General features: G+C 38.1%; 1 protein-coding gene across 3 annotated transcripts in view; it reads left to right on the top strand.

Moving 5' to 3' along the window:
* Positions 1 to 1,536: 1,536 nt before the first annotated feature.
* stk39 (serine threonine kinase 39) overlaps positions 1,537 to 18,262 on the top strand; it is a 38,378-nt gene continuing 21,652 nt past the window's right edge. For 2 of the 3 annotated variants that reach the window (XR_008360552.1, XM_053497297.1), the window contains exons 1-12: positions 1,537 to 1,713; positions 4,681 to 4,793; positions 5,458 to 5,566; positions 7,436 to 7,577; positions 8,208 to 8,263; positions 10,346 to 10,455; positions 10,707 to 10,808; positions 11,268 to 11,401; positions 11,834 to 11,882; positions 12,062 to 12,127; positions 17,403 to 17,525; positions 18,043 to 18,072. Coding sequence is in view for 2 of the 3 variants with exons in the window: in XM_053497297.1 (XP_053353272.1) it covers positions 1,599 to 1,713; positions 4,681 to 4,793; positions 5,458 to 5,566; positions 7,436 to 7,577; positions 8,208 to 8,263; positions 10,346 to 10,455; positions 10,707 to 10,808; positions 11,268 to 11,401; positions 11,834 to 11,882; positions 12,062 to 12,127; positions 17,403 to 17,525; positions 18,043 to 18,072 (1,149 nt within the window). In the remaining variant the exon portion in view is untranslated. Of the gene's footprint in view, positions 1,714 to 1,925; positions 2,022 to 4,680; positions 4,794 to 5,457; positions 5,567 to 7,435; positions 7,578 to 8,207; positions 8,264 to 10,345; positions 10,456 to 10,706; positions 10,809 to 11,267; positions 11,402 to 11,833; positions 11,883 to 12,061; positions 12,128 to 17,402; positions 17,526 to 18,042; positions 18,073 to 18,262 lie in introns of those variants that run through there. The other variant, XM_053497298.1, reaches the window with a different exon arrangement.

Below are 18,262 nucleotides of genomic sequence, written 5' to 3'. Positions count from 1 at the left end.
GCACTGTTTTAATGTGGATGGATAATATGGATATTATTATTATTATTATTATCATCATCATCATCATCATCATCATCATCATCATAAAATAAAAAATATATCAGCTTAAAAAAATTGTCCAATCTCTTCTCAAGCCTCAAGTCTGCTTGTAAATTATGCTACATGCTTTTGGAGGTTTCTTCTATTCTTACAATCATTCAAACAGTGACAGTACACAGCTCTTTCGTGTTTTTTTAGGGATGCTTTACTGGGTTCAGGTCTGGATTCTGGCTGAACTCCAGGACTTTTACAGAGTTGTTCTGATGCCGCTCCTGTGTTTTCTTGGTGTTTCTTTGTGTCAATGTCTCGTTGAAACCATCAGCTCAGTCTGAGATTCTGAGCCTTATTTTTATTTATTAATTTTGTGTCCCAGTTCCAGTCACACACACAAAAAAACATTCCCAAAGCATGATGCTGCCACCACCTGGTTTGACCCTAGGGAAGGCCTAATCAAGGTGACGCTCAGTGCCTGATTTCTCTACACATGGTGTGGGGAATTATGTCCAAATTGTTCGATTGTCATTTCTCATGGTCTGAGAGTTCTTCAGGGGCTTTTTGGCAAACTCCCAGCGGGCTGTCATCTGACTTTTAGTGAGGAATGGCTTCTGTCTAGCCACTCTACCATATAAGCCTGAATAGTGGAGTGCTGCAGTGATGTCCTTCTGTATGCCTCTACCATATCCAAAATGGAACTGATTTCTCATTCATGGTGACCCTGTTCTGTCTGACCACGGCCCTTTGTACATAATTATTTGGTTTGACCAATTGTTTGGTCATAATGCTGCAGAAAATTATCTTAAGTTTTCTTCTAATAGGAGTTGGATGCATCAGAGGTCAATTACAAATGGCCTGTATATGTATGTAAATTGGATATTTTGGTCATGTTATATACTGTATTATATTTTAATAAGGGGACAGGATGTTTTAATGGTTAACACTGTGGCTTCACACCTTCAGGGTCCAGGGATCAGTTCCTGTCTTTGGTCTGTATGCGCATGTTCTGCCCATGCTTGGTGGGTTTCCTCTGGTTTCCTCCCAGAGTCCCAAAATATCCCGGAATAGGCTCCAGGCCTATGGAGTATTGTGTGTAGATTGATAATGTTGAGGAGAAAAAAAAAAAGAATGTGAACTTTACGATGTGAGTGTAAAACAACAAAATGTGTGAAAAAAATCATAAAGAACTTCCTTTTTTAAATGCCACATGTAGCTTTAAATCTGAACAATGTAGGGTGGGTTACAGTGTTAATCTTTGTAACTGTTTAATCTTTAAATCCTATTTAAATGAGTTTCACGCCACGCGGTTATGAACGAACTGAATTCCGAGCTATGAACGGTTATAAGTTTAAACCGCTAATGCCCTGATAACTGAAAAGCCTGAGGTAATGTAATCCTCCCGGCGTTGTCCCATGCTGCGCATCATGCCCTGCTCTGGCGCCCTCTTCAGTGCGGTAGTAGGGTGCGGATGTGGATGCGACCTCCGCTAGAGACAGCTGAGGACGCTGTGACGGTTAGCCGCTAGCATAGCCGCTCCTGTAGCGCAGCCATCCATCCGCAGCATCATGGCGGAGCGAAGCCACTCATCTGCGGCTCCGGCTGCCGGCCACAGTCCGCAAGCGGGAACCACGGCCAGCTGGCCTATTGTCAAGGACGCGTACGAGCTGCACGATGTTATAGGTGAGTAAATGGGACAAATGAGTTTAAATGTCGGAGTGTGTAGTGACTGACAGGGAGGGCCTATACCGGCTTTTTCATGTGCACTAGCAGCAGCAGCAGGCGGTGGTGTGTGTGTGTGTGTGTGTGTCTCGTTCTGCCGCTCACTAATGCAATGCGGATGTGACACCGCCAGCTTTCACCCCTTTTGCTTTCTATAATACAGCGCATTACTCGAGCAATGCGGAAATCTTATATCTCGGTTTGTTTCAAATTTAAAACTTCTTCTTGTGACACCGTGCCTACAAATGCCATGATTTACAGCTGGACAGGTAAAAGTCTGCCCCAGGGCTTCTTCTTCACCCTGACTGTGGCTTCACTCCACAGGTATGAAGTCCACTAAAGCAGAGGATTCCATGTTAACAGGCAGAAGTAAATTAGTAAGATGTGATTAATATCACTGTGTTAACTACCATAGCACTATTCACTTGTAGTTATCATATTATTACACTACACATATCCATAATCTGCTGCTGATATTATCAGGGCATTATTGAATCTCCCCCTAAAACTCTGTCATGTCAGTCATCATCTAGAGTGGATATTATTATTATTATTATTATTATTATTATTGGCTGCTTTGTGGTTGGCACTGTTGCTTTGCATCTTCAGGGTCTGGGTTCAATTCCCTCCTCTGGTTTGCATGCATGAAGTTTGCTTGTTCTTCTCCAGGAAACCAACTGCGGTTGTAAAATGGGAATAAATAAAATGGTAATCACCATTGATCTTCACTGTCCTTAGTTGGACTACAGATTTTCTTCCAGAGGTTTCCTGCATAGATGTATTATTATTATTATTATTATTATTATTATTATAAGTGTTGTGTTTAAGTGCCATTTCATTCACTTTCAGGCTTTTCGACACACCCTCTGTTGAATGATGCTCGCACTCGACATCTTGATCATCACTTAAATGATGATGAGTTACAGTAAATGTGTTTTGTCACATGGCCCTTTACTGAGCTTTCAGACTCTTAAATGACAATTTAACTTAATTCTCTTAGTCATACCTAATTGAAAGGCAAAACACGGAAAAACCAAACACGCTTTCTATGGCGCGGTGCCATTAGATAAAGCTGGACACAGTAGACGAGCAGTGTTCGAGTCCTATCATCATATCAACTGATAAGCAAGAGCGCTGCTCAACAGCTCCTGTGCACTTCATCTGCACTATTTTCATAATCAGGACTGCATTCAGGATCACGCTTCTTATCTGTCAGCAGCAGTTGGCGTGTGTGTGTGTGTGTGAGTGTGTGAGCGGTGGAACACATATTCACTCTGTTCATAGTGTTTGTAAACAGACCTCCTCTATGGATGATGTATACAGTGATTCAAATGAGAAGTTGTCTGCTGGAAGCTAAAATGTGTTAGAACAAGCAACGGTCACAACAAGGTACAAAGCCTGCATCAGGAATAAAATGTAGGACAGCTGTAACGTGCGTGTGGGAAAAGCTGGTTGTCAGACAGACTGAGATCAAAACACAAATTGAGAAACACTCTGACTGACAAACTCATGGTAGAAGAAAAGTCAGTACACAGGATAATAAACAAAAAACAAACTTAGAAAACCAGGAAACTCGACTTCCCTCTTGGAATTGCTAAATAAACATAAATCACTTCACAACAAGTCTAAATGAGGTCACACATAGTGTGGAATAAGTTAACGAGTCAGACAACGAAGAACAGGACACCGTGGCCAGTAAGGACATTATCATTTTCAAGGTAGAATCCAGGATGCAGAGTCATTGTGTCCAGGGTGGATTTGCTAACCCCATTACACAGAAATAAAAAATAGCACCACATGTTGACAGCTTAGCTTTGTCTGCTATTCTTTGCAGTCGTGCAAACCACAGTGCTGATGAGTACGTTATTCTAATTGGTCAGACGGTGTTGATTTCTTTTTTCGTTAACACCTACTGATACACCTTCTCATTCTAATACATTATAAGTTATAAAATAAGAGCAGACAAGGAGACTTGTATGGTGGACATACCACATTATTGCCACAGATTGTTTCAGATTGGAAGGAGTTATCAGTGTCAGTGCTGTGTAACAGTTGGAGGTTAAACTGTAAGTGCTTCTGACTGGGGAGAATCTTTAAGATAAATGGGGTTGTGTTGTAATTTTTAAGATGAACAAGCGATGAACAAGCTGCCCTTTGTGTCTTTTTAACTTTTTTCTGGCAGTTCAATAATAATGAATTAACTAAATGTATGGTATGAAGAAAAGGCAAAAATTATCTGCTCTCCGGTAGTATTAAAACCTCTCGTAACTGCACTTTACTTACTGTACTTCACTGCTGTGCAGGTGTAAACGTGTTGCATTGGTTCATTTGTAACTGCTGATTACAAACATCTGCACACATTTGCTCACACTGTAGACATTTTGCAAAAACTTAATTTTTAGGTGTTTTTAGCATCCCTCCTATAGGCTTAATATTTCTCCATGTAACTGTCACCTGTTTCACGACAGCAGTGCATTCGCAGCTCAAGTTTGTTAACAGATGGATAAAGTGTATTGAAAAAAAGTATGGTCGAAAAAAAAGGTATGTTAAAAAATTATGTTAAAAAATGATGTATTTGTCTTTTCCACAAAGTTAATTAAACTAAATTCTGCAGCCAGAGTGCGGATAATTTTTGACCCACATTGGATGATGTGTTATTCTTTTAATTACCAAAATAATAATAATAAAAAACACAATTCTGTTGTTTTTCGCTTGCTATGCATGTTTGTATTTTTTAATCCCAGCCTTTGCTGTGATGTTTTATTTTTTTTAAACATTTAACCCATGGACAGGGATCATTCCTACTCTCTGACTGCTTAAATGTGCTTTTACCTGTTTTGAATACCTACAGTATATGGTACTATTTAGCTTACTGCATAAGTTTGACATGCACATGTACTATTAACCTCTTTTATATGTTGTTTGTAGGCAGTGGAGCCACAGCGGTAGTCCAGGCTGCTCTCTGCGTCCCTCGACAAGAACGGGTGGCCATCAAGAGGATCAACCTGGAGAAATGCCAGACCAGCATGGAAGAACTACTGGTAGAATTCCTAGAATTTACTTTTTTTACAGCCTTGAGAGATGCTATTCAATGTTGCAGATGTCCGCTTCTTCACTAGGAAGAAATTAATCAAATTTAAGACTACATTCTGTATGATGGCTATCTGCCAGGAGCTTAAGATTGATGATTCAATTGATTCATATTTTGGTCTTTTCTGCATTGCAGAGAGTTCTACAGGAGGAAAATCTATTTATTTCCAGTCTTGAGACAGAATGTACCAGTTGTTAGTCAAAGCACATAAACCATATAAATAATGCTATCACATACCTGAGTAGATTAATCAGTGTTATTCATTTTGGAATCTGATGAGTGATGCTTTCGATATATGAACGCTCTGCAGCAGATCCATGGTTTAGGAAAAGACAGTAAGCTTCTATTGTTTGCAACTCAACAGATGTTAATTTATGCTGAAACACAATACACACAGTTTGTTTTTACGCTTGGTGATTAATGATACTATATAGACTTTGTTTATGAAAAAGCATAAAAAAGACTCTTGAAAGGAGTTTTTTTGTGTGGCAGATCTCAAGAGCATAAGCAATGGACTAGAAATAAACACAACATGCTTTTATTCACTATGTCAATGAAAGCCTATTTGTAAAGCAGATTTAAATAATTAATTTTCTTTTTTTGTCTTAATGTAGAAAGAAATCCAAGCCATGAGCCAGTGCAACCATCCGAATGTAGTAACATATTATACCTCATTTGTGGTGAAGGATGAGCTTTGGTTGGTTATGAAACTACTGAGTGGAGGTAAGATACACATTCAGTGTTGCATATAGTCTTAATCTAGTCAAAATTGTCAATAATCTACAATACCAAATACTTGCACATTTCTTCTCAGGAGTTTTTTTTTTTTAATTTCACAAAGTGCCAGTGAAAAGCGATGATAAAAGGATTTTTTTTTTTTGCAATTGATATCACCTTTATTATATACATTATATGTATGAAAGCACATAAATCCAAATACCTTTTGTATAGTATCTTAGAGCATACTGGCAGAAGAGTTTAAAGTGCTCTGCACTGTTTAGGAGACCTAACTGCCAGCCCTGACTGCAGTCAACAGTGAAACAGCTGCTCTTATAATCCACGCTTCCAGAGGTGATATTATTACCTCTGCACTTACATTCCCATTCACTGGAGCTTCTTGGCCATAGAGATGCACTATTCAGGTGAACCTGTTAATTTATAGGGGTATTTTTAGAACAAAGACTTTGCAAATGCCCAGCTGGGGGCTTGTTTTATACAACATTACCTTGCCATGATATCTAGTGGAATTCTTCTCCACGTATTTTTGCAAACAAGAATTTCAACTTAACATTGCAGCATACTCCTTTGATTATCGCTAAAATAAAACAAGAGGTGGTCCGCCTGACCTATGAATTTTAAATGCCTTGCCCCTCTCCCTTCTCTACATTTCACATTAGTAATTTCTAGTCTTGAATTTTATTGCCTAAATAAGTACACTGACACCCCCAAAATGAATGGAGAATGGCCTGAGTCTACCAATGTATATTTGATTTAGATATGGGTAATTTTAGGTTATAAAGATAAAATACAGTACACCTATAATGCAATATCAAATATAACCCTTTACAAACAATCTTAACGCTGATAAGTGACAAATCGTGCTGTTTTTTTCATCTTCTGCGCTGATCAGAACTCCTTGTCCTAATATATTAAAATGCAGCAGTATCAACACAGAAAATGTGCTTATGTTTCCATCAAGAGACTTGATTTGTTTAGAACTTTATTGAAAACGTACAGTGTTTTTTTTTTTTTTACAGTTTATTGCACATTACTGCAGAATTCACCATCCTGCTGACATTTCCCCAATGCCATTGCTGGCAAGCATTTCCCATCTGCACAGCTGGCAGTATAATCAGGCCCTCCACTGCATTCTGTAAACTTATAAAATGATGGACATGCTATTGTAGTTTGAATATAAATATTTACAGTGAAACCTTGGATCTTGGGTCTTGGTTTACGAGTACCGAGTATTACGTATCACGTGTGCGCTTCTTGTTTTGACTCAGAGCGTCTCGTGATCACAATTAAGCTAACGATTTTTCTCTTTCTTGCGCTGCGGAATTGGTGGTAATCGTCTCCCCTGCTGGGTCTTAGTGCTCTTACTGGTATAATCAACATCCGTGCACTCGTGTACTGTTTACTATAACACTGTGACCACGTGTGTGTGCATAAAACACATTTTATTTTGTGTCTGTATGCATGTGTACAGCGCGCGTGTAAAGCAAAAGCAAGTCTTATTAGAGAGTTTAAAGTTCCATTTTCTCTCTCTGTATCAGCCTGTTCTTTGTGCCTGTGTGCAAGCGCGTCATTGGACATCATGCCACACACACCTCCTACGTTCGCTTTCACAGAGACACACACACACACACACACACACACACACACACTCTTTCTCTCTGCTCTACAAAAAGAAACTGCCTTGTTGCAATTTTTTCAAAGGTAAAGTGCAGGTTAATGTGTTTTATTTTTACTTTACAGCAGTGATTCCGTTAGTGTGTTGCTTAATCGTGTGTCATTAGATATTTTAATATAAAAAAAGTTACATAAGCGTACCCTATATGTATGTGTGTGTGTGTGTGTGTGTGCCTTCAGGATCAGTATTGGACATTATAAAGCACACATGTAGCAAAGGAGAGCACAAAAATGGCGTATTGGATGAAGCCACAATAGCTACTATTTTAAAAGAGGTCTTAGAGGGTCTTGATTACCTGCACAGAAATGGACAAATTCACAGGTAGGAAAACCCTAAAACATTGTCCTCTTTTGCTGACGGGTAATTATTCATGCAAAATGTCCATTCAGTTCCTAGTTTATTTAGTGCACCTCCCTTGTACCAACACTCCTTGGTTATTTAACAGATTTTACAATTAGTGGTTTAGTGAGCATATTTATCAGCCCTACAAGAGATTACAATAGAGCTGATATCATTTTGTTAGTTGATGATTCTCAGCTATGACATTGATGAAGTGCTAAACAGTTAACTCAAACTGTGAAAAAAGAAAAGTGTTAGTTCTTGTGGGTGAACCCAGCACTGAAATAGTATCTGACTCAAAAAATTATGATTGAAAGATTTAAAGCTTTATTTGTCATTTGAAATCTGATCAGTGGAGATCCTGTGGTGTTGCCTTTTTTAAAGCACAGGGTAAAGGGAGAAGTGAAAAATTTTTACATAAAGAAAAATCCAATCCTTACAGAATGACCTATATGGTATATATATCTGATAAAGCAAACTGTGAGTGTAGTTAATAAACTGGAACTGAACATATACACCATATTATATTTAAAAAATAATTAAGATACCTCTTTTGTGTCATGAAGTCACAGCGAAATGAACAAAGGATTTGTCCTTAATGTTTGACCTTAGGGATGTGAAAGCTGGGAACATCCTGTTGGGAGAAGACGGCTCAGTGCAGATAGCAGGTTCGTTTCACACTACATCACCTTAAAATACCAGAGGGTTTATGTTCAATTCCTTGCAATATAATATTTTGCATAATTATGACAAAGGGCATCAAAAGGCATGATGAAATGCATTTGAAATTTGGTATCTTAGTAAAAAAGAGCCATCCCATTGCATCATGTAAAATATGTATTTTCCTGTGCAGAAGTGTGCTTAAAATCGTCTCACACTTTAGTTTGTAGAATCAGATTTAGTATATGCTTAAATACGTTTTCGAAGACTTGTGGCATGCTGCATGGTCAGGTAGCAAACCTAATCCTATTTATAATGTTATTTCGTGAAATGCACCAATTAAGACAGGATTAAAGGATTTCTGGAACCGTAAAGGATTTTTTATAGCTCTGCATTAATTAAACTTCCTTAGCTGTGAAATGCTGCAGTAATTAGTTTGGTGAGACAGCCCGCACATAGCCAACATGCTATTTTTGGTTTTTATGAATGAGATTCATGTTACTTTAGCTTAAAGCCTCCAAGATTATATCAGTTATATTTAGTAGAAGTATTTGTCACGTGTACTTTACAGCACAGTGAAATTACTTTTTGCATATCCCAATTAGGAAACTGGGGTCAGAGCACAGGGTCAGCCAGCTTACAGCATCCCTGCAGCAGATAGGGTTAAGGGCCTTGCTTAACAGTGGCAACTTGGCGGTGCTGGGGCTCGAACCTCCGGACTTCTGATTAGTAACCCACAGCTTTAACCGATTAAGCCATCACTGATCCTGCATTTATTTATGCAGAATGAGATAATAAACCATTAACCATGTTTAATGCTTTTTAAGCCAAGTGAATTCTGTTAATTATCAGTAGGGTAATTTAAACATTTTTGCGCTATCACTTTTTGTCCTAATACTTCCATAATTCTTTTCTATTTCTATACTGTACCTTTCTGAGCTAGAGAGAAGATAAAAGCAGAAAAGTAAATATTTTAGACACACATGGTTATGACAGAGAATATGTCCTGAAAAAAGAGGTTTAAAACTGAATCTAACTAACTGTTGGGCATTGTTTTCATCCTGATAAGTAAGTTGGAAAATATAGAGCAGGCATATTGATTTGATTTTATATAACCATGCTGACCTTGTTTACTATTGACTGATAAATGCTGCAAACTAGGTAAAGTGGGCTTCACATACGGGTCATGTAGTGGGTAATAGCATCAGACAAAAACAGCCCTTGTTGACTGACAGTTGTCTACTTTATAAGAAAAATATCTTATCTTATATATTTAAAATTTAAGCATAAATCCAAAATCCAAAAATCCAATCTCAGTAGCTGTGAAAGAAAATGACAAACAGGGAGTCCTTATCATGAAAGAGAGACCAGTTTTCTCCCTGACTTCTAATTTGGTCATGTCCAGTTCCCACCTATCTAGTAGTTAGAGCTCTCCTCCATCAGTGACAGCTACCAACCAGGTCACCAGCCACATCTTTTCAAACTGCTGCTCATGCACTGTTAGAGGACAGTATCAATCCAAAGCACTATCAGCCCCCTTTTTCTTGTGTGAACTCACAGACGCTCTGACTGGCCAGTGTCGCTATGATTGATGTGCGAGGGTGATGTGAGGGTCTTCTCTCTCTAGGCTCTGGGTTATGGTTTGCAATTCTTGGGTTATGCATGGCAGCATCACCCAGGAATTGAGCTCACTTTTTTCTGGATGATAGGATGAATGCATTTCCGTTACGCCATTCTAAATCACTAAACAGTTTATATTTATTAAAGAAAATGGTGTCAGCATGGGATCAGTGAGGGGATTTGCATGCATGCAAGAATACCTCAAATAATCTAAATCCCTGTAGAATGTTCAATACAGAGATTATTATAGACATATTATACTTGTGCCTATTAGATACGTTCAAATGTAGTGTAAAAATAAAGTGAAATCTTTATAATGCTGTTGAACTTTTTTTGCTCTAGTCTGGTTGATTCTACATTTTGTGTTTATTTTGCTGCCAAATACAGCGTATACTGGTTTAGGAAGACTATGAACTATTGAATTATGACAGATTCAGCCTGATTAAACGTGTGAATAATTCTCGCTGCAGACTTTGGTGTAAGTGCATTTCTGTCGACTGGAGGAGATGTAACCAGACATAAAGTTAGGAAAACCTTTGTTGGAACTCCATGTTGGATGGCACCAGAAGTGATGGAACAGGTAGGATTGTTTCCAAAATGAAAATTTGTTGTGTATAGTAACAGACTTGCCTCCAGCTTGCCTGCAGCCTAAGAGACAGGGACCACTCAGGGATGTCTACCAGTTATGGTAAAAAGTTTTACTAGACCAGTTGTGTTTTTTTTGCATCACACATATTCAGGGTTAATGTTTGATATTGATGCACTGATTTTAACACAGTACTCACAGTATAGTCGATTTCTGTTACCTATATGGGCCTCTATTTCCTGTAGGTACGAGGTTATGATTTCAAAGCTGACATTTGGAGTTTCGGGATCACTGCCATAGAGCTGGCCACAGGATCTGCACCCTATCATCGATACCCGCCTATGAAGGTAAGCGGGTATTATTTCCTGTTTTTAGTACCAAGTAGAAAATAGAAGTCAAATAACCAAAAATAGACAAGCATTGTATTATTTTTCTATGTAAATACAATTCTTTGTAAGCTTGACTAGACTGTGATTATATTTAGTAAATCAGGAAAATAATTGACACAAATAAAATGTAGCCTTTTGTTTCCTTTGATTTGCTGGTGTAGAGTAATAACTCTACACACTAGGAGAAAGTCTGACATAGAAGGTTATGCTATGTTGTAAACACTCTGGACATTTCCTTAAGCAAGCATTACTAAGACTGACGCTGCAGTGCTGCGATGGCGTTTGGGATACAAAGCATTTTCTTGTACATTTTGCATAGTCAAATGTCTAATGCCAACATATTGTCTGTAATTGTGGTACAATTAGTCTTTGACCAGCTGTTAATTATAAATCTGCTTTCCTCATCCTATTGTGTAGGTCTTAATGCTGACACTGCAGAATGACCCCCCAACCTTAGAGACAGAAGTGGAGGATAAAGAGATGCTCAAGAAATATGGGAAATCTTTAAGAAAACTAATAACTTTGTGCCTTCAAAAGGACCCGACTAAGAGGTACATTAAAATATTTACTTATTTAGAAAACTAGATGGTAGCTATAGCACATTTCTTTGAAGGTTTATTTAATAATTCTCATTTTTTCAGCATGTTATTATTATTTCTTTTTCTGTGAGCATCTCTCTGGGTTTCCTCTTTGCACCATATGTTCAGTCACCATCAATAAAGCGATTCAGTGTTATAAAGCTCCCTGTAGAAAAACTCAATTATGGTCAAATTGATATAAATGAGTTCATGCCAGTAGTTATACTAAAAGCTTCCTCTAAAATACGTTCTTTGCATATGTAATTGTGCAATATATTCCTAGTGGTATACACAGGACCTTACCTTAATTACCCGTTCTGGTTAATGCAGGAAATATCAGTTTATTTTAAGCATGCCCGTGACATGTTTATATACTCAAGCATTTTTTTTTTGACATCTCCACAGGCCAACTGCGGCAGAACTTTTGAAATGTAAATTCTTCCAAAAAGCCAAGGTACAGTTTTATTTATTTATTTTGTAGGCAGTTCAGACAGCTGAACTTTTGTTGTGCACAAGCACAGTTGTTGTGCTTTAAAGTTTATTTATTTATTTATTTATTTATTTATTTAATTCATTGTTTAGTTATTTATGTACGTATCTGTTTTTTTATTTATTTTCGCTTTACTGTGACAGAACCGGGAATACTTGATTGAAAAGCTGCTCTGTAAAGGACCAAATATAAGCCAAAGAGCCAAAAAGGTATTTCATTTTCATTACACATTGCTCTGAGCCACTATGGCCATCACAGCGCACCCTTTACTGACTTGCTGTGGTGTGTGAGGATTGGTCAGTGTGGTTCTATGTTTTTAGAAATACTGCCACTACACATTGCTGCTTTTTTCCACAAGGTGTAAACACTCTAGTTACAGAGACAGAAGAAAGACTCCTTTGAGCGTTTCCATTCTGGTCTTTCGGTGGTGTTCAAGTACACGCCTGCCATGCGATTACAGCCGTTTATGGCTATTAAAGATAAAATATATACTGTATACCAAACATTTAATCCACAATATAGGTTTTTATTTCTTGGGCTAAACTTTGCAGTCGATAAATATTGACTTGGTGGATTGAGGTAAACTTTTATTTAAAGCTGAATATATTACTTGGAAACACATAAAAGTAATAATAATCGCAGTGTCCTCTACAGATCTTACACACGGCATATCAAGAAGGTTGCGATCAAGCAGCGTTAATGTCACATCATTCGGAAACTTACTAGCAGTCTCGACCACTTTCACACATTATAAGATAAAAATATTTAGGGTTAACCCTGTTAAAGGTCTTTGTGAGACCATGTGTTTAGTGAGAATGAAACACTCATATAAGCAAACATAATAAAAAGGTTTTTACTTTTGTGATTAACTTTTTGTGAGTAGAAAAATGTGCACAATGTGCAATGGTAGTGGGTGTTGTTTTATATGGGTACATCCAGTAATCCTAGTTATAGAATATTCATAATCAAAGGGCTGAACAAGAGAGGGTCAGGACACTAAGCACAACACAGAAATATAAACTGTAAAACAAAACAACCTACAAGTCTCTGTGCTGAAAGGCAGAAAAAAAGGGACAAACTAATTAAAGCATAATCACAAAACAGGTGATGAAATAAAGGAGAGAGGAATGAAATAAAGGCACTTGTCAACGTAGTGAAAAAGCTCATGTAGACAGCTCAAAAGAAATCATGAGGAATCATTGTGCCTGGAAACAGGCCATGCACTGACGGGCGAGTTCATGACGTTGTCCTAGGAATCAGTATCATTGCCATAAAAGACAACACTAATACAGTATATTTTAATCACCATATACTCTAATTAACAAAATAACACTTATAAGTTATGCATAATTTTATTTGGATTAATTCCTATTGCTTTTCCTGCAGTCTAAATTATATTATCTCCATATTGATCTGATTGAGGGCCTGTAGCCTCTCGTTATGGATGATGAGGCATTTTCCAGCATCTGTGTTTTCCTTGTTGTGCAGTCAGTGCTGAGAGAACAAATGCACAGCTGTAACTGCAAATCATTTTCATTCATTTATTCATTTTCCATACCGCTTATCCTGTATGGGTCTGTGGGGGGCCTGGAGCACAATTCAGAGAGCTCAGGGCACAAGCTGGAGGAACTCGGACTGGCACGTGCACACACACACACACACACACACACACACACACACACACTTTGTGCTTGGATACAAAGCCCCCATGCCTGAAATTATGAAGCAACAGTGCTATCCACAGAGCCACTGTGACCCTGCTCATCATTTTGTTAATTAAAGAGAAGAATTAAAGGGATGAAAGTAATCTGGAAATACTACTAGTAATAATAATAATTTTGTGAATCAATTAAAGAGAATATAGAATTTCTATTTAGAGATGAGACATGGTTACCAGTAATTGCATCAAGTCTTGCATGGGCATGAATAAATGAATGAGTTCATCTGTGACTCAGAGACAGCCTACCTTGCTGAAAAAGCGATGACTTTCTTCCCTTTTGGGTCATTTGACCTTTTGCATCGTCTATTTCAAGTGCTAACCGTCTCAGACAGTTGCACCACTGCCAACACTTGTGTTGTTCATTTCTATAGATTGTGTAGCCTTTGTATCCGTTTGTCAGCGAACAAATGGAATCAGGTAGGGAGCATGCGTAAGCAGAAAACATCACCCATGCAGAAAGAATGCACTGTTAACTCGTGCATTCAGGGGATTGTAACGTATCCAGGCCCCGACAGGAGACAAAGACAAATGGGGTTTAATGTGGCTGCTTAGGCAACTGAGCGCACCACTTAAACACAACCATTTGCATGCTAGGCTGCTTTTTACTCACAGGCTAACTGAGTGTGAGATCAGACTGAGATCACAATTCTCTTCATCTGCCTTCAGCCTTAAAAAAAAGAAAGAACAGACAGCACATCAAAGGGAATGTATGATCGGGAAGTAACATGGATGAAAGGTGTCTGGCTAAAGAACCTGTAGCTGTCTCCATGTATTAACAGGAAGGCATAACTTTTATAGCAAGATTATATAAGGGATTTTTGTGTTATGTGGCTCTATTTGAATAGAATGTGAAATTATCTTGATAGTATATACTTAAACTCTCAGCATGAATAATACACCTGTACTACAGGACTAAAAGCTTCATAATTACCACATCACTTTATTATTGCTTTGCCACTGTAAGGATTCACAATGGCTTTCATCTTGCCTCTGGAGGGCTTTGCAGAGCTGTCCCTGCATTTGGTAATCGATTACAGTCAACGAATTAGCATCAGCATAGAATAAAAAAGCAGAAGGCTTTTATACAGTGACATCCGATGGGGTTGGGAAGAGCCTTTGAATCTTTCAGACAGCAGTTGCAGTCATTCTGATCTTAGCATTCAGGGATGGGAACCTCTGGGAAATGCAACTTTAATAGTATCATGGAGAAGATGATTATGGCAGCACAACTGAATAATTGGACTTAGAAGCAGATGATGCTGTTACTTGGCAGGCATTGGTGCAACATGAGCACATTCTGGGGTTTAATTAGTTTTATTGTTTTAAGAGGCTCTTATAAAATAGCGAGTATTTATAATGTTTGTCTTTTACCCTGTGTCTGTTACTCAGCTTGTTTGAAATGTGGATAGTTATCTTGGAAATTGCGAGCACAAGAAAAACATTGTCACCTGAGGATTCTGTGACCTGAGCACCTCTGAAACCGGATCTAATTTTCTCTCTCTCTCTCACTCTCTCTCTGAGAGTTCACTTCTGGCTTTGCTCAAGTGAGATTTTATTAAAGCTGCCGTTAATAGTGTAGAGGGAAAAATATCACGTCTTTTTTTTCCACCTTTACTAAAATCTGGAAAAATATGCTGGTCTGATGACCTTGAGAAAGAAAACAGAATGAAGACACTGAGAAATAAAATCAGTTTTTGACTTTTAAGACATTTTTGCAGATTTTCAGACTGACCTTTAATTGACTCATTATATTGGATTACAAACCAGACAGCACAATTAGCTGTTGATGTATAAATGGATAAACAGATCACCCAGTGGTCCTTTCCCTGAGCGGTGATATGAACAAATCACAAATGATCACGGCGCTTTCCGAACCTCTGCAGTGGTGCTGTTTGGTCAACAGGGGGCAGATAAGGTCTTTGGTTTGACTCGGGTTGGATGTCTGGAGCGACACGATGAGCTTGATTCAGCAGGACAGGCATGGCCAGTGCCTAATTAACTCATCTCAAATAATAATTTTATGGCATGGATTCACTAGAGATTTAGGTGTTCTGCTGATGGAAATATTGCAGGCATAGAACATAACGGTGCAGGCTTCCTTTCTTTTACTATGGGTTGTTAAATGGATTGTGTTTGCATTTTACATTGTATATGTTTTAGAGAGTGAAAAATAAAGGTGAGTAAATCTGCATGCAGACTATCATAGTGTATGCAGTGGGTGTTTTGGCACATAAAATGTTTGTTTTTTATGTGTAGGTGTAAGGTCTAGGATTGCTACCCTTTTATCATATTCATACACTCAGAGCATATAGATGATTTTTGTGAGACTGAACAGATCATATATACAGTATATCTATATGTTCATTTATGTATTATTTTGCTGAAGGTGCCAGAGGAGAGCCAATGGGATGCTGGCCTGCCAGTATGTACAGAGAAAGAGCGTGATGCAGGGATAAGGGTACATGCTTTATCCTTTGGCTCTTAGTTTCCTTTCAGCTTTGTAGATTGGAGTGCTAGATTGCAAGTAGTTAGTCATCTTATCTATCGATATGTGAGTGTAAATGTGAACATGTGGACTTTTGTCACTTTCTTGCGCTGTAATCCTGTTCACTGATGTTCTAAAAATCTAAACGATTTTGTGAAGCAAGTTTATTTAAAGCTAGGTTAAGCCCTTATATGCCCAGCACCCACAGGATGGTGGAGTGGCAGGGGTCAGACTTACATCATCATTAAAGTAACTACATACATTTATCCTATTAGTTTCACTCTAATTGAAACTACTCTACTGAATAATATGCTTTAAGATGAATATCTCAGTAATATACCAGGCGTTTAAAAGGCTAAGGTTTAACATTGAAAGAATTTTGATAAACCCTGATTTTCAATTGAGAGAAAGTTTGTTATATATATATATATATATGATAGGTATATATGATTTCCCCCGTTTTTTTAACAAAAAGCCAAAAAGACAGATTGACTATGTTTGTGGTAGGTCACTCACTCATCGCCTCTACCTCTTTATCCTGTATTCAGGGTCACAGGGGGCCTGGAGCCTACCCCAGGAGACTTGGGGCATGAGGCAGGGTACACCTTGGACAGGGTGCCAATCAATTGCAGGGCACACACACATACACTCACACACTTACACTCACAAATTATTATGGGTAACTTGGAAACGCCAATTAGCCCAATCTGCGTATTTTTGGACTGTGGGAGGAAACCGGAGAAAACCCACCAAGCACAAAGAGAACATGCAAATGCTATGTATACAGAAACCGGAATCGAACCTGGCTAGGAATCGAACCCGTCCCCTTGAGGTGCAAGCGACAGTGCTAACCACCACACCACCATGCCGTGTTTATGGTAGCTACTTATTTCACAATCGATTACATTGATTTAGACACAGAAATAGATTTCAGTCTTTTTTTTTAGCAATTGAATAATAATAATAATAATACAAAAATAAAAATTAAAAAAAACATGTTCAATGTAACCAGTGCTGAACAATTCATTTTACTCATGCACATTATTTGGTGAAAAATAATAATTTCCTGCAAAGAGTGTGTCACTTTAGGAGATAAACTAATATCACATTTACTGATTATTGCTTATTATAAATATATTATGAGTGCAGATTTTCAGTGTAAAAGTAAACAGTGTGCCAAACTCTATACATTTTTAAAACTGTCTGTCCTCCTTGATCAAAGTAAAGCCATAGTCTGTGAAGGTTTGCACTAGTATGAGAATGTCTATCTCTTGCTTAGGTAAGGCGAGTGCCAGGATCAAGCGGTCGTTTGCACAAGATGGAGGATGGAGATTGGGAATGGAGTGATGATGAGATGGATGAAAGAAGTGAAGAAGGGAAGGCAGCTGTCAATCACGGAAGGGTAGGTGTGATTTGATTTGGTACATGCCATTTGATATAAGGCTAGCTAAATAAAAAACATAAGCAATGTGTTTGACTTTACTCAATGACCTTCCAATGAATGTGTTTGCTTTTGGTAGACATTAAAATAGCACCACATCCAGCTTTAATATAGTCTACAGCCTCTGACATTCATGAATACTTCATAAAGCCCTGGCTGTAAATATTTTACCTGTGTGCATTTCTAGATCTTTTTCAAGAGGAGACACCCCTTTCCGCTTTGTTATTCTCTTTGATTGGTGCATTTGGAATGTGTAACTCTCTGTGAGCTTGAGTCAGAAATAAAAACCAAACCACCTCCACTGAAAATCAGCGTGCGCTAATGAGGCTGGAGATGCATTGCTTCTGTATATTGTTTATCATAAAATGCAAATGAGCCGGTGCTGATTACACTCCCACACAAGCAGCTACATCTGTCTATCATTCTTTATGGGAGAAAAACGTACATAATATAATTCTGTTTCTTAATTGCTTTTCAGTCACGGAGGGTCAGAGATGAAAACCAGCATGTAAGTGTTGCTTTTCCCTTCTTATGTTGAAGCTTTGTTTATGGTTAACTTATCAGCACTGCGTCTTTGTGTTTGGATACATGAAAAGCAAGAAATGTATTTCAGCAATTATAAATATGCAGGCATAAACACAAACAGGGCTTAGAGACGCATAGTGCCTTGATCCACATCTGGTCATAACCCGTTTTAA

Source organism: Clarias gariepinus, chromosome 5 (genome assembly GCF_024256425.1).
Source record: "Clarias gariepinus isolate MV-2021 ecotype Netherlands chromosome 5, CGAR_prim_01v2, whole genome shotgun sequence".
NCBI classification, from domain to species: Eukaryota; Metazoa; Chordata; class Actinopteri; order Siluriformes; family Clariidae; genus Clarias; species Clarias gariepinus.
Note: the sequence above shows the minus strand (reverse complement) of the source record. Positions and strands in the feature narration are given on the sequence as shown.